Consider the following 14,590-nt stretch of genomic DNA (forward strand, 5'->3'; position numbering starts at 1 on the left):
TCCCAGCCTGGGCAACAAGTACCTGAGTGAGCAGCTGCTCAGGCGCCAGCTGGTTGATCCAGCGTGTGTACCGCTCCGTGGAGTCAGGGGGCTCTCTCCTCACTTGGCAGCCTATGATCTGTGAAGCGGAAGAGAGTCTCTGTGAATTCCTGGGTGCACACACCTGTGTCTACCTCTCACCTGGCACCAGCTGGCACCTCTGGGCTGGCTTAGGGAGAGCTGGGAACAAGGGAGGAGGGATGCGGGTTCTGGGGACAGACCCTGCTGCTCCGCCCACAGCCCTGTGCACGCGAGGCGGCCTGTGTCCTCTCAGGTGACGGCACACAGGGGCCGCACACCAAGGATGTCACCCTCTGCGAGACTTCGATGCGCCAGGGCAGAGGCCGTGTGCTCACTACAAGGCATGCGCTGGCTCATCTGTAGCCGGTGGTGGTGCTGTCCTTGCTTCTGCTCCACATGGCGAAGCAGAGGTGCCCAGCATCCCCTCGAGGCAGGGGAAATCCCCTCGAGGCAGGGGAAATCCGGTTGGCAGGTTGTCCTGATGCCTGTTTTGTACATAAAGTTTTATTGGTGCACCTGAGCATGTGAGGGGGGGAGCAGGATGTTCACAAGCTTGTTGCTCGTACTGAGCTCCCTGGGAACTCGCTGACCTCAGAAACGTCCCACCAAGGGTCCATCTGTCCCAAAAGCCATCACCACGGGCTGGAAATGCTCCAGGATGCTGCCTTCCGTGGCAAGGTGCTCCTGCACCCCAGCTCCGGCCCCACAGCTGATCTCTGCTCGGGAAGATCCAGTACGTGCTGGACAAGTGCCACAGCGGGGCTGCCTAGCGATGCCCACAAGTCCTGCAGACTGTGCAGCGGCACCATCTGTGGAAGCCGCCACAGGGCCTTGCCTTCACAATGAAGTGGTTTTCTTGTAGCCTGCTTTCAGAAAACAGTGGCCAAGGGCAAGCATACACTTAGCATTCATTTCATTCTTTCCCAACTAAATATATGATATAGTCGACAAAACCACCAATCAGCAACTGCAAATTAAGATTTTGTAGGTCATGATTAAAAAAAAAAAAATCCAACCCCACAGTAACGAGCTCTCTAAAGCTGCTTTGTTCTGATGCAGCCAGACGGTGAGGACAACCCTGTCTCCACTGAAAACCTGCAAGGCAAACGCTGGCCCCACAGAGGCACCAGCCGCCGGCCGGGAGCATTCACAGGAGGAGGCAGAGTTCCTCCTGAGCGTGAACTTGAGTAGAGATGGCGAGCACGAACAGCTTAGCCTTGAACTTTGTAAAAAAGCAGACCAAGGTAGTTTAAGAGCATGAGAAACAGACGCAGTCTGCCTTTTTCTAAATTCCTTGTGTATCCCCAGACATCGTGGTCCATCAGAGTCTTGCCTGCAAGACTGTGCAAAATAATCTCATTAAGGAGCTGGTCATGTTTGATTGTTTTCAGTATGAAAATGAAAAAGGTGGACAGCAACGTATCTGAAAGCAGCTCACTCTCAAGAGCACCCACAGTGGTGCCAGGGGCTGGAGCAGCTTCCACGTGGGCCACGTTGCAATGCTAGGAACTGCTGTGTGGCAGTCACTCGGAAGGAAGACACGGCATTCCCCATGAGGACGGCGACGTGCCTGTGACCGTCGCAGGGTCACACGGTTAGCATGGATGGGCAGAAGCAGTGAGCTTGGCTGTCAGTGCAATTTAACCTCTGGAAAAGCTGGGCTGCTCCACTGGAGCCGTGCCACCTGTAATTCCGTCACACCTGTCAGACCAGAGAGAAACGTCTGCAAACCTGCCTCTGCACTGCCCTGTAGCCAACCTGTGAGCAGAAGTCCATCCAGAACTTCTTCCCACTCCTCTTCCTCTTCCCAGCAAAGGAGCGAGACCACAGCGTCTTGCTTGTGCATCTAATCTCTCCTTTCACGTCACTGGGAAATCTCGCCAAATTGCTGGAGGTCAGTCTACTGACCCCACGGAGGAATCCAATGATGCCTGATGACCAGGGCCTGAAGGTTGCAGGTCCAACCCACTGTCCAGAGCTGGACAACGTTCCCACATGGCTCCTAGGAGAAGCAGTGACTGTCCCAACGCTGTGTCCAAGATGTTTTCTGACTTCTTTCCCAACCAGGAAGTGGTGAGACATTCAATCTTCAGTGACTGTGGACATCCACAAAGCCTCCGTGGAGGCTGAGCCCACCTCTGCCCCGTGCACGCACCCCGCCCTGCGCACTGAGCTCTCAGACTCCTCGGCTTGCGACCTTCTCAGGATCTGGTGGGGGTCATAGAGCCCCACCAGGCGCCTGCAGCTCCTGTGAAGGGTCCCCCGCCCCCTCGGCTTCCACACCCTAGAGACGTCCTCCCAGCTCGGTCATCCACCCTCGCGCTCTGGCTCCACGTGCAGCCTCTGCGCTGTCCCAGTCGGGCTTGTGTGCACTCAGGAGGCTGCTGCCGACAGTTCTTCACACCCTGTCTGGGTGCTGCTGGGAAGGGTGTGGCAGACGTGACTGGAGTCCAGGTGGTGGACTCTGGGTGGGTGAGGAAGGTCGTCTCAGGTGGCATGCTGCCGACTCCATCAGGTAGGTGTCCCACGCACGAGGCAGCTGTGGCCACATGAGATTCCAGGCGCCGACAACCCCTGCAGCAACGGCACCACGCTGGGCACCGGATGGGCTGGATGCTGCCATGGGGACGCCTGACCCCCAAGCTAACATCCAAGCATCGACTAGATGCAAGCATTTTATTTGAGACACCAAACAAATGGAGACAGGATCCCTGCGCCCTGTAAACCCCCGTCCAACAGGTGGGCCCAGGCAGTGTAGGTGCACACGGGCGGGCACAGCGTGGGGCAGGGGCACCACAGGGGATACAGAGTGACTGCATGGGGCTGCGTCCTGCAGGAGGAGTCCAGGCCTCCAGGCGGAAGGGGCTGGCAGGGCCACGCAGGGAAAGCTGTGAAGAAACACGCTTGCGTCCCCACAGAGCCTGAGGCAGAGCAGCACGTGAGGCCAGGACAGTGGGCACCCTTGCGCTCTGGACCTGTTCTTTCCAGGCCGGGGCGGGGGTCGGGGGGATGGAGAGGGGAGGGAGGGCGGGCGTGCATGTCAGCACCGGGGTCGGATGCCCTCCACAGTGGTAGGACCAGCACACTCAGCGAGGAGCACGAGAGGGAGTGTCTGAGGACTGGATGGGGCCTCGGCCACCTCCCCACGCAGGGCTCCTATAGGGAGACGAGCCCACGCTGAGAAGGGGCCCCCCCGCGAGTGCCAGGAAGATGGTCCTAGAGAGGCCTGGCTCTGGGGCCAACAGGGAAGCTGCTCTGAAGAGAACATGACTGAGTTACCGGTGGGAGAGGGACTGCCAAGCACTGTGGTGGTGACACAGGAAGCTCTCAGCCTGTGCGTTCATGCCCAAGGGGCACAGCTTCAAAGATGCTGATTCCAAAAAACAGAACAAAAATCCAGAGACCCTCTGTACCCACCAGAAGGCAGCAAGTGCCACCCAAAGAGGAGGCATGTCCTCCTTCACAGGAAAACACCAGCAGGGTCTGCAGACGCCTCACAGACACCCTGGGAGGGCAGTCCCACTGTAACCCGGCCTTCACCCAGGAGGACTCTGAGCTGAAAGGCTGTGATGCTCAGTGAGCACAGCTGACCCGACTCAAGGCCGTGATCCTGCATGTGTCTCAGAGAGCCACCCAGGCAAGAGCCTGCAGCTGTGTACGGTGGGGCCTCACTCCTACAGGCAACATGGCCCCTCACACACACCTCTGAATGTGCCAGGTAAAATACACGCAGGCCACATGAGCTATTTTTCAAATTGTGCCCTTGTTTTAACAATTACGTCACTATCTTCCCATTTCCCCCCAAGACAACAGCAGGGGTATCACAAACACTGCCTGTGAGAATTTGCATGTTAGGTGTTTGTGTGTGAACTTGTTGTGATTTTAGCCAAATGAAGTGTTATCAGGAATAAGCAGGTCTCTCCTTAACAAGAAAAATAAACAAATAAAAGAAAAAAGCTGTGATGACAATCTCATCAGAGGCAGTGAAAACACAGAACCAGAGGTCAGCACTCACGCTTGTTGGGTGCCCGACGGCGGCTTCGAGCTGCAGCCTCACCCTCTGCGGCATCATCACATCGTCCTGCAGGGAGGAGCTCACGTTAACTCACGGGAAGCCACAGACACGAAAGGAAGAGGCAGGCAGCCCACAGCAAAGTGGGCAACAGACTAGACAGGCAGTTCAGACCCTGCCCAGTGGACCGGCACTGACCCAGCCACGGCCTGCAACTCTCGCACGCTGCACAGGCAACAGGCGAGCTGGCCGCACAGGCGACCTGGCTGCATGGGCGACCTAGCCGTGGTGGGCAGCCGGGGAGAGATGACTGCAGAGGGACACTGTGCTGAGGGACAGGCTCACGGTGGGGTAGGGGAGTGAGCAGTTAAAACACAGTGTCAAGCTTTTCCACCCTGGCCTAGTACCCTCTTCTGTCTCAGGGCGTCCCGTGCTCCTCCAGCTTTCAGAAGAGAACTTAGTTTTATAAAGAGTGTGTATGAGAAAACCTACAGCAAACATACTTAATAGGGAGAAGTTCCAGCTCTCCATCTTGAGACGGGGAAGGAGACAAGAATGGCCATGCTCACGACTTTAACAAATTACTGAGACTTAAGTCAAGAAAAAGAAATACAAGACACAGGGTTAGAAAGAGGAAGATTGTGTACATAAGCAATTCAAGAAATCTACAGAGAAATATTAGAATTAAAAGTGAATTTAGCAAGGTTTCTGGAGACAAGATTAAGTTCAATTAATTTTTTTATAGCTACAAAGTTTTTAAAATTATGCCACTTATAACAGTATCAAAAAATCAAATAACTCACATATTGCTGGTGAGAATGTAAGAAGGTGCAGCCACTTTGGAAAACATTCTGGCTGTTCCTCAAAGTGCTACAGAGTTCCTGTGCCACCAGCAATTCCATCCGCCCACACACCTCAGAGGGGAAAGCATCTGCCCACACAAACTCTCGTACAGGTGGTCCCGCCCCTTGTCCATCACAGCCAGGAAGTGGAAACTACTGAACATTCACCCCTGGTAAATGGATAAACAGCCTGTCCAGACTCTGGCGACGTTCTCAGCAGCAGGACTGAAGTACGACACAGCAAAAGCCGCCAACCACAAGAGCACATGTGAGCCGTCCCACGTACATGGAGCTCTGAACAGGTCCTCAACTGGTGATCCACAGACCACGCTGTAGTTGTAGGAGGACCGAGGGGGCTGGAGCCAGCGGGAAGGCTCTATGTACCCTGAGGCGGGGACCTGGGCCACCTGGAGCCGAGGCCACCTCCTCTTCCCACACCTCTGCCAGGTGAGCGTGGCCTGCACTCACCCATGAGCACCCAAGGGGACCCGGGAAGCAGAGTGAGGTGGCAGCCCAGAGCTGCTGGAGGAGAAAACGGGAAGGGGGTCTCCACGCTGCCCGAGCTGACAGCAGAGAGTCTCGCCCTAAAAGCAGCAGCAATATCATCATGAGGGAGCCACAGCTCCCAGTGAATACATAAACTGGAAGGTCGGACTGTGACATGAACAGGCAAAATTACAAAGAAAGAGACAACGGTGGGAAAGGAGCAGATGCAGGACCTAACACTCACACACGAGAACCCCAAGAGCAAAAAACAAGATAAACAGGGAAGAAATGAAGAACTAATATAGAAAAACTTATCTCATTTGAGAAAACCTTGAGTCTGCACTTCAAAAGAGCTCACCCCAATTCCAGGAATACAGAAAAAAATCTTATAAATCTTCAGTAACAAACATAACTTAAAAACCAGCAAATCCCAACGGATACAGAAGAAGTATCTGACAAAAAACCCAACACATGTTCACGGTGAAAGCTCTGAGCAGGTCAGGAACACAGCGAGGCGGAGCCTGCAGCCAGCGCAGCGCTGAGGGAGAGTGGACGCTTTCCGCTGAGACAGAGGGAGGCCAGGATGTGTGCGCCTGTTAGCGCCGCGCCAGCAGGCGAGAGAGGTCAGGAAGGAAGAAGCCAGCTGTGCCCAGGGCAGGTGGCAGTGGGGCACCTGGAGAACCCTCACTGGTGGGGAGCGCTGCAGGACACATGATGGGAGACCAGCACACAGAGAGCCACATCTCCATGTAAGCAGTCACATGTGGGCACAAATGAAACAGTGTCCACTTACAACTGCTCCAAAGAAGCTGAGACAGACATGTGGAACGAAGCACGCACGTGGCCCGATGTCCTTCTGCGCAGGAGGCACAGGTGCTGGGAGGCGGACACAATGCTAGCAGTGCGCGGAGTTCTTTGCCCTGTCTTTGCAACCTTTCTCCAAGTTTGAAAAGGAAAAGTGGGGAGAAGATGCAAACATGTTACGAGAAAAGGAAACGGGCAAGGCTGTCAACACAGACAGTGCTCGGTGCAGTCTGAAACCAGGACACAGTGAGGCCGCTCACTCCATTCACCCGCCAGCACTGCAGAACCTGCAGTCCCAGTGCTGGAGGCCCTGCCCCCAGGCCACCACCCATGGCCCCTGCAGTAGTGTCCCCACGGCCTGGGATCCACATCTGGGTGTGACCCCAAGAGGACGTCTCCCACATGGACAACGAAGGTGATACAGGCACGTTCACAGCGCGTTTTTCACAAGAGCAAAGGCGTAGAAATAGCCCAACCGCCCATCGACAGGAGAAGGGGTGAGTACATGATGGCGTGTGCTCAGTGGGATGTTGTACAGCAGGCAGAGGGAATGAATTGCCCACAATAGACATAAACCCACACTGCCACGGCCAATGGACTTTCAACACAGGCATCGGGCGGTTCACGCGAGAAAAGTCTCCTCAGCCAGCGGTGCTGCCACCGAGCACCACAACAAACAGCCGCTTCCGACCCCACACCACCCACAGAAATCAGTGGGACGTGGACAACAGATTAAATAACACCTAAAGGCTATAAGCTACTGGCAGAAAACATAAGAGAATAACTTCTCCTTTGGGGCAAGCAGAGATTTCTTAGGAAATAAATTAACTCTACAAGAAAAAAATTATTAAATTTGACTTCATCAAAATGTAAAACTGCTCATCAAAAGGCACCACTAACTAAACTATGAAAAGTCAAGCCACATCCTGGGAGCAAATACTCACAGTACATGCACCTGACAAAGAACCAGGATCCCAAACACAGAACAAACTTTCCTAACTAACAGGAAGGGAAGCCAATTTAAAAAAATTAGGCAAAATATCTGAATAGGCATTTCACAAAAGAATGGCCAATAAACCATGAAAAGGTGCCCAACACCACGATCTACCAGGGGAATGTAATTAAAACTGCAATGAGACACACGTCACGGCACGTCTGCTCAAGTGGCTGAACCGACAGCAGCGGCGCAGGTGAGGAGATGGGCTGGTTGGACAGCAGGAGAGTAGAAATAAGTTGTGGTCTATTCATACAAAGGATAATACCAACCAAGAATGAACCACCAACACACAAATATCACGGGTGACCACTATGCTGAGTGAAGAGCTAAAAACAACAGCACATACTACACGGTTCCATCCTATGAACTCAAGAACAGGCAGCTCCCGAAATGTGGAGTGATGGGATGGTCTCGATCTTGACTGGGGGTGTCTTACTTATGTAGTAAATACAGTTGTCAAAACTCATCAAATTGCCATTTTGTACAATTTTCCCATTAAAATCTTGTGTATCATCGTATATAAATTTCACCTCAGTTTTTAAAAACTGAATAACTATGACATGCAACAAAATAGATGAATCTTAACAAAAGAAGTTTTAAATTTCTAAAATATTATATACAGCCCGATTCTCTTTTTATAAAGTTAAAAACAACTAAATATTTTTTAAATTAAGTTCTTCAGATTTGTAGAGAGACCGAGAGGCTTAGCAGGGGAGACACGGCATGTGGCTGGGGGGGGGGGGGGGATCACAGGAGAGGGAGGCAGGCGCTGATATGGTCGGGGGACTAAGTAGGCTCTCATTCTGGGTGGCAGGTCCATGGGTCCTCATAATGTTATCAAGATAAACATGCAACACAATCATGCAACAGAAACAGACATAAAACGGAGCTGGCACCAGGACAGATGAGACTGTTCTGAACCAAGAACATGACTGACTCAAGTCTGTGCTCCTGAGACCTCAAGTTAAAAAGAAGGAAATCACCACAGAAACTAGAAAATTGGAACAATACTAGGATGCCATGTTCAGAAGCTCTAGGACCCTTACAGTGATCCTGAGAAAACCAAACTTATTTACATTCTTCATTGACTTACTTACTTCAAATGAACCCTGAGAGCAACTCAATCTCCCACTGTCCAACCGACGCCCACCCCGCAGCATCCCCGTCTCCGCAGACGGTCCTGTGAAAGCTCCCCGCCATCTCCCATGCCCCCCGCCCCTTCCCCTGGGACTGAGCAGGCCAGTGTCCAACCTGCTCTTTCTCTCTCTGGCCTAAATGCTAAAGGCCATCTTTCAAGGACCTGGCTCCCCACCCTGACAGCGGGCAGTGGCTGTGGACCTTCCTCTGCCCTCCTCGGTCTGTGGGTGGTGGCGACTCTGCTGACACCCATTTGCCTGCTTTACTTAGGTGACTCCTGGATTTGAAAGTCCCACCATTCTAATCTAGGCCCCATATTCTCCAACACTTCTCTACCTGGACGTCACCTCAGTTAGGACTTTTTTTCCTTCCCTTCATTGAAAAAAAGAAAGTTACAGTAGAGACCCTGTTGGGGAGAGGGTGACTTGAGCATTCCCTCGAAGATGGGATGGTCCGATCCAGCACCAATCACCAGCTCAAATGAAGTTTATATTGTCATTAGAGAGAAATATATGGTCACTATAAAGTATTTCAGAAAGAGGAAGCTTAACGAGAAAAGAAAAATAACCAAATCAACCAAAGACTATAAAAGCACAATTGTCAATGTGGTAGGTGAACCTGTCTTTGTTGGAAACTGTTTATGAAAATGTTGGATGGCCCATCAGTATGAAAATAAGCCCAGAGCAGAATCTGAAAGGAGATGACGGAACGAGAGGGGTGGCTGAGGGTCCCCACAAGAGAACAGGGAAAGCGGAAGAGTTTCAGCCTAAGAAAGAAGAGGGAGATGAGAGACCAGAGCAGCAGGGCAGGAAGCTGCAGCCCCTACTGGGGTCTTGTTTTCAGGGTGGGGCTGTTTCATGGGTAAGTTTACGTTTTGCGCACGCGCGCGCGCACACACACACACACACACACACACACACACACACACACACACACACAATCTCCCCCAACTTCCACATGTACCACAGCCTTGTCTATAGGTTCCTGGTAATCAGAGGAAAAGCTGAGTCAATATGAGACAAAAAGAAGCTTCCTATGTGGATTAATTCAGCACAAGTGGGAACTCTGAGCCAGTGCTGAGCTTGAGAAGGAAAACAGCACCCGACCCCCCTCCCGGGGAATGCACAGAAGAAGACTGGAGCTCTGTACCCCAGACTCGAGGAAGGAGCGCAAGTGTTCTTCAAGTGGGCTTCAACGCAACTACAGAGAACACCCCTCACCGAGTGTACACTACAGATGCAATCACGTGTTCTTTTTCACCAGTCACAATCACTTGTCATGTTATTAAACATTTTCATAAAAGATAAGTAGTTCCCTCACACGGACCTTCACTGTTACTCCACTGGCCTGCACTGTTGTTTCTCATTTCCCACCCTAATAGCAAACACTGAAGCTCTTTGTATGTAAATCTCTCTTGGAATTTCAGAGGCGCCTACAGGAGAAACGTAGGGGTCCAGGGCATAAAAATTGTGCAGTTCTAGAGACACAATGCAAAATGAAGCCATCGACAGTACCAGTTCACCCCTTCCAAGTCCCACGTACCTACAACGTTAAAAACTTTGTTCACTGGTTTTTCAGCATCTCACTAATTTGTGTTTCATTGCAAATGATTTAAACCTTTTTTAAAGTCTGTCATTTGCACATCCACTTCTGTGAAGTCCCTACGCCAGTCCTTTCCTATTTGTCATCACCAGTATTTCTTTGTATTTGCTCATCAACTAACATGAACTATTTATTCTTAAGGCTATTAATCTTTTTAGTATTATATTTGTCCACATCTTTCCAGTTTATCTTCATTTTTCTTTATATGGTGCTCTGCTATGCAATTTTGCTTTTTTACGTAATCCTATTTATAAAAACTTAACTCATTAAGTGCTATGATAATTAAACAGCAAAAACCTATTTACCTTAAAAGTTCTGATTATAATACATTAGAAGTGATTGCCAAGAACCACACTAAAATGTTAGATTATTTAATTATTCAACCAACATATATATATATCTTTTAGCAATAAAACAAAGAGTTACTCACCGAATCCAAAAAGCACAGGTAAGACCCTGAGCTCTGTGCTATTGCTTGGTTTTTAGAATATCCGACTGTTTAAAAAGAAAACGAAAGCTCTTTTGTGATTCAATCCCGATGGTACTCTTGTTCATAAAACCAAGTGTAACATGTGCGACAGGAACACCAGGAGCCCTCTGCGCTACCAGGAGGGGACCAGGCTAGCCTTCGGAGGAGGGCAGGGAGAAAACCAGGCTCCATGTTTAGCGGCTGATTCAATAAGCATGATGCTAACCCACGAATGGCCACCAGCACCGAGGCCGTGTGGGAGCCCCAGGCTGCCCAGGGCAGGTAAGCTCCGCCAGTGTCTGTAGGAACTGCTGTTGGGCTGAGGAGAAAGGGCCAGCCGGAACGGCTTCTGAGTAGGGACTGCTGTGCAGAAATTAACGCTGAGCAAGCTCAGTCTGGGTGCTGAGGGCAGGGCAGATTGGAGGAGGTATTGAGTCCCAAAAGAAGGGGCTGAGGAGACTTCAAGGGGCACAACGACCACTCTCCCTAGAGAAGAGGTTGCTGACACCTGAGTCGTGTTCACTAGACAGTTACAGATTTGGTGCCGCCAAGAAAAGTGACACAAAGCAAAACAGATGTGTGCAAAGTTAACACACTACATCCCTCTGGTACTCAAAACCCAGACAACCTGGAGAAAGTTGTAGGTGCCCAGGGGACACTAGCAAAGTGTTTCTGGCCACACCCAGGGTACTTCCAGGTTTACTGCTATTGGGAGAGCACCTCTCCAAGGTGGAGAGAGAGGGCAGGCCCCTCCTGTTAGCTGCTCTGGAGCACCAAAGTCAACCAGCTGCAACACAGAAGTAGGGACAGCCATCCACCCTCACTCTGGTCATCAAAGGCTGACCCAGGGCAGTGCTGTTTTCATATAGGGTAGCAGCTTAATTTCTAGCTTTAATCCCAGAGCTTAGCCAACCCAAGCCAGTCAGCAGAAGGGTCCCAGTTTTCAACAAACTACAGGATAACAAGGCAGAGAAGAAAGCGCAGAGGCAGGCAGAGTGAGGGGCTCCTGACGCCTGGGGATGGATTAGCAGCCATCACCGAAACAGCTGTGGCTAAATCTCCGTCATCACTGCAAAGGGAGGCAAGCTCAGAGAAAGACCTCATGGGAATCAACACCAAAGAGCAGCACGTGGAAACTGAAAAACAGGAAGAGACTTTCCACAATCACATTTGAATGACGAGTTCTGTTTAAAAGGCTGCTTTCTGGAACTGGGTTTAGAAGGGAAAACAACCCAAGCATTTGGGTGATGGAGGAAAACGCTGCTCACCAAGGACCTGGAAGTTTCCCACAATGAATCTTCTGTTTGGCAAAGACAAGGAATTTGCTTTAATATTATTGCCTTGAAGAAAGTCAAATGTTTGTGCCAGGGCCTGATGTTTGGGGAGGCCCGGCCCTTTGTGAGGGGAGCCAGTTGTCATGGTCACAGCAGAAAAAACTCAGGCCACAGTATGGCATCAACATTCCTTACTCCTGGAGAGAAGAGGGTGGGATTACGTTTTATTTTTATTTTAGCAAGTGATCACATTATTAAGAAATGTTTTGCTCTACTGTGATAGAAAATGATAATAAATGAATCTTAATCCAGTTAAAATAACCCAGGAATCCTGAAAATAGATACTTTGGGTCTATGTTATCCAATATTTCCTATTTAAGAAAATATTGTTACAGGAAAAGATGTCCTTTCAGACATAATCAAATTAACTCTATTTTGTTACGTGTAATACGGGATCTGCCTTACCTAATTTCAAAAAGACAGCAGCATGACTCCATTTTTTCACAATATTACAACAAATTCTTTTGTTATTAGAATACATTCAAATGTGATATAGCTCTAGTTATATCTAATCAATAAAAAGTATTTTATGAAAGACAAAACGTTTTTATTTAGTGATTTTTTTTAAGAGAGAGAGAGGGATGCATTGTTTTGTTGCTCCACTTGTTTATGCACTCATTGGTTGATTCTTGTATGTGCCCTGACCGGGGGTCGAACCTGCAACCTTGGTATATCGGGAGACACTCTAACCCACTTAGTAAGTAGTCAACTCAAGTGTTACTCAGGATGCTTTTCAACAGTATTTGAAAAACACAGAACTACCTACGTATATGTTGATAAAAACCCATTCATTACAGCTAAATAATAAGCTAAGCATATGGTAACTGACCTCCTTTGGGAGAAGGGGAATCGTGCCCTCCAATTACCACGAGGATACCAGAACCTTCTAGCTTCACTTTCCATTTTTCAATGATAGCCATAGACTTGTCCTGAAAGCAAGAAGGCATTGGCAGGTCAGGAAACTCCCATGAGAGCAGTCCAACGTGACTTACATGGGGGGAATCATCAATGGGAAGTTCCTAAGTACCTTACTGGCATCGTTAAAAACCGAGAGCTCCATGGAGCCTTCGAAGTCCTGCTGCAAAACAGACCCCAGGCACTCGTCCAACCAGGGCTCAGCATTGTGGACGGGGAGGATCACAGACTGGAATCCAGAGAAATACGTTATCAAATGGTGTGAACACTGAACACACTCATTTCCCGCAGGACCAGGCGTTACAAAATAACCCAAACCAGGCTTCCAGGGAAAGAATGTGCGGACAAACACAGTGTCTATGCCTTCTCTCCAAGGTCTTCAATCTCTGGCTCCAGGAGATGTATTTCATGTCACATGTCCTTCAATTGGTCTTTGGGATGCTTTTGAAATGGAAACAAAAATCTGAAAGGCTTCAAAAATGTTCCCGATTCAAGGGCAAATTCATGTTTCCAATCACTTGGCCAGAAACACCATCATTGTGGTTGAAACAAGCATCTGTGCATCTTTCAACCCAGTCATGAAAATAACCGAGTGGGACTTTTCTATGTGGGATGCTCGTGTTCGGTAAACCATGATGTTGGAGAAGCAACAAAGAAACCCTTTTTAAGAACCCCCTCCACATGCTTCATCCGGGCGCGTGCTGGGACGGGGAGGGACTCCCGCCCTCTCTCTGCTCTACTCAGTTCAGCAGATGGTCGTGTCCTTTTCTCCGAGAGCACAGATAAAACGAGAATTTCTAAAGTGTACGGAACCGACTTCCGGTTAACTGTGCACTTTCCCACATTAAGCCACGGAGACCGCCCCGGTACGCACGTGCCGAGGCGCAGACACCTGCACACACGCGCACGTGGATGAGTGTGTTACAGAAAAAACCTCCGTGCGGAAACGGTTCCGCGAGGCTCCGAGAGAGACAACCACGGACACACAATTCTGTGTTCTCCGGGGGCTCTGACCCAGCGCGTGTCAACCACAAAGTAGTTCCGTGCACTTACTTCACTTTGGGGAATTATTTTCTTCGAGAAAAAGAAAAAAGAACTGTCTATTCAAGGTCTACCAGACAGAGCACGACGGGAGTACCTGTCACAGGGGCCTGGACTCGGCCCGTCCGCGCTCCGCCGGAGCCGGGGGATTTAGGCGGAGACCCCCCCGCCCCAGGCAAGCCCAGAAGAGGTGGGGACCAACCCGGACACGGAGGCGGAAGGCAGGGAGACGAAAGGGGACGGGAGCGGGGGCGGCGCGGCCACCTACCACTTGAGCCCGCATGGCCTCCTCCTCCGGACGCCCCGCCCTCCGAGCCCTCGAACGCCCCGCCCACGTCGGCCTACAGCGCGTGCGCGGGAGGCGGGTCCGAGGTAGAGCCGCCTCCTAGTGGCGCAGAGAGACGCCAATCAGGCGGGGCGGGGCGGGCGTAGTGGAGAGGCGTGGCCTGGAGCGGCCGGAGAAGCGGGTATTCCGGCCTTTGGCCGTGGGCACTCTGGGCTCCAGGGGTCCGCTCTCATCCTCTCCTTGACCCCCGGGAGCCCGCCCTCACCTGAGGGGGTTTACCAACGCCTGAGCCCTCGGGGGATTCCGGGGTCACCAAAGCACGTGGGTGGTGAGGAAGGCGCACGCTATGCGGATGGTTACGACCTAAAATCCATACCTTCGCGGGGCGGGGGTGGCCTTTGGGGAAGGTTGTAGGTGAAGGAGGCAGGTGACGTGTCCTCTGCACGGTCTTACCTGAGTGGGGACACCTACAGGCGGGGCGTAGGGAGGTGGAAGCCGAGGAAGGCGCCCTGCGGTTAAAGCACCTTCCCTCCCACGCCCGCTCTGCGCCCCGCGGTGCCTCTGCCCCCCTTCTTCCCCTCCCCTCGGGCCCCCCTTCTCCCCCC

The 14,590-nt window shown here is 51.1% G+C and overlaps 1 protein-coding gene across 1 annotated transcript in view; it reads right to left on the reverse strand.

The window, feature by feature from the left end:
* B3GNTL1 (UDP-GlcNAc:betaGal beta-1,3-N-acetylglucosaminyltransferase like 1) overlaps positions 1–14,006 on the reverse strand; it is a 28,402-nt gene extending 14,396 nt beyond the window's left edge. The window contains exons 1-6 of the mRNA XM_028130372.2: positions 13,968–14,006; positions 12,771–12,887; positions 12,573–12,672; positions 10,371–10,435; positions 4,076–4,141; positions 23–118 (exon numbers count right to left, since the gene is read on the reverse strand). Coding sequence (XP_027986173.2) covers positions 23–118; positions 4,076–4,141; positions 10,371–10,435; positions 12,573–12,672; positions 12,771–12,887; positions 13,968–13,982 — 459 coding nt within the window. The 5' untranslated portion in view covers positions 13,983–14,006. The remainder of the gene's footprint in view (positions 1–22; positions 119–4,075; positions 4,142–10,370; positions 10,436–12,572; positions 12,673–12,770; positions 12,888–13,967) is intronic.
* Between the last annotated feature and the right edge of the window lie 584 nt (positions 14,007–14,590).

The sequence above is a fragment of the Eptesicus fuscus genome, chromosome 20, assembly GCF_027574615.1.
Source record: "Eptesicus fuscus isolate TK198812 chromosome 20, DD_ASM_mEF_20220401, whole genome shotgun sequence".
Classification (NCBI taxonomy): domain Eukaryota; kingdom Metazoa; phylum Chordata; class Mammalia; order Chiroptera; family Vespertilionidae; genus Eptesicus; species Eptesicus fuscus.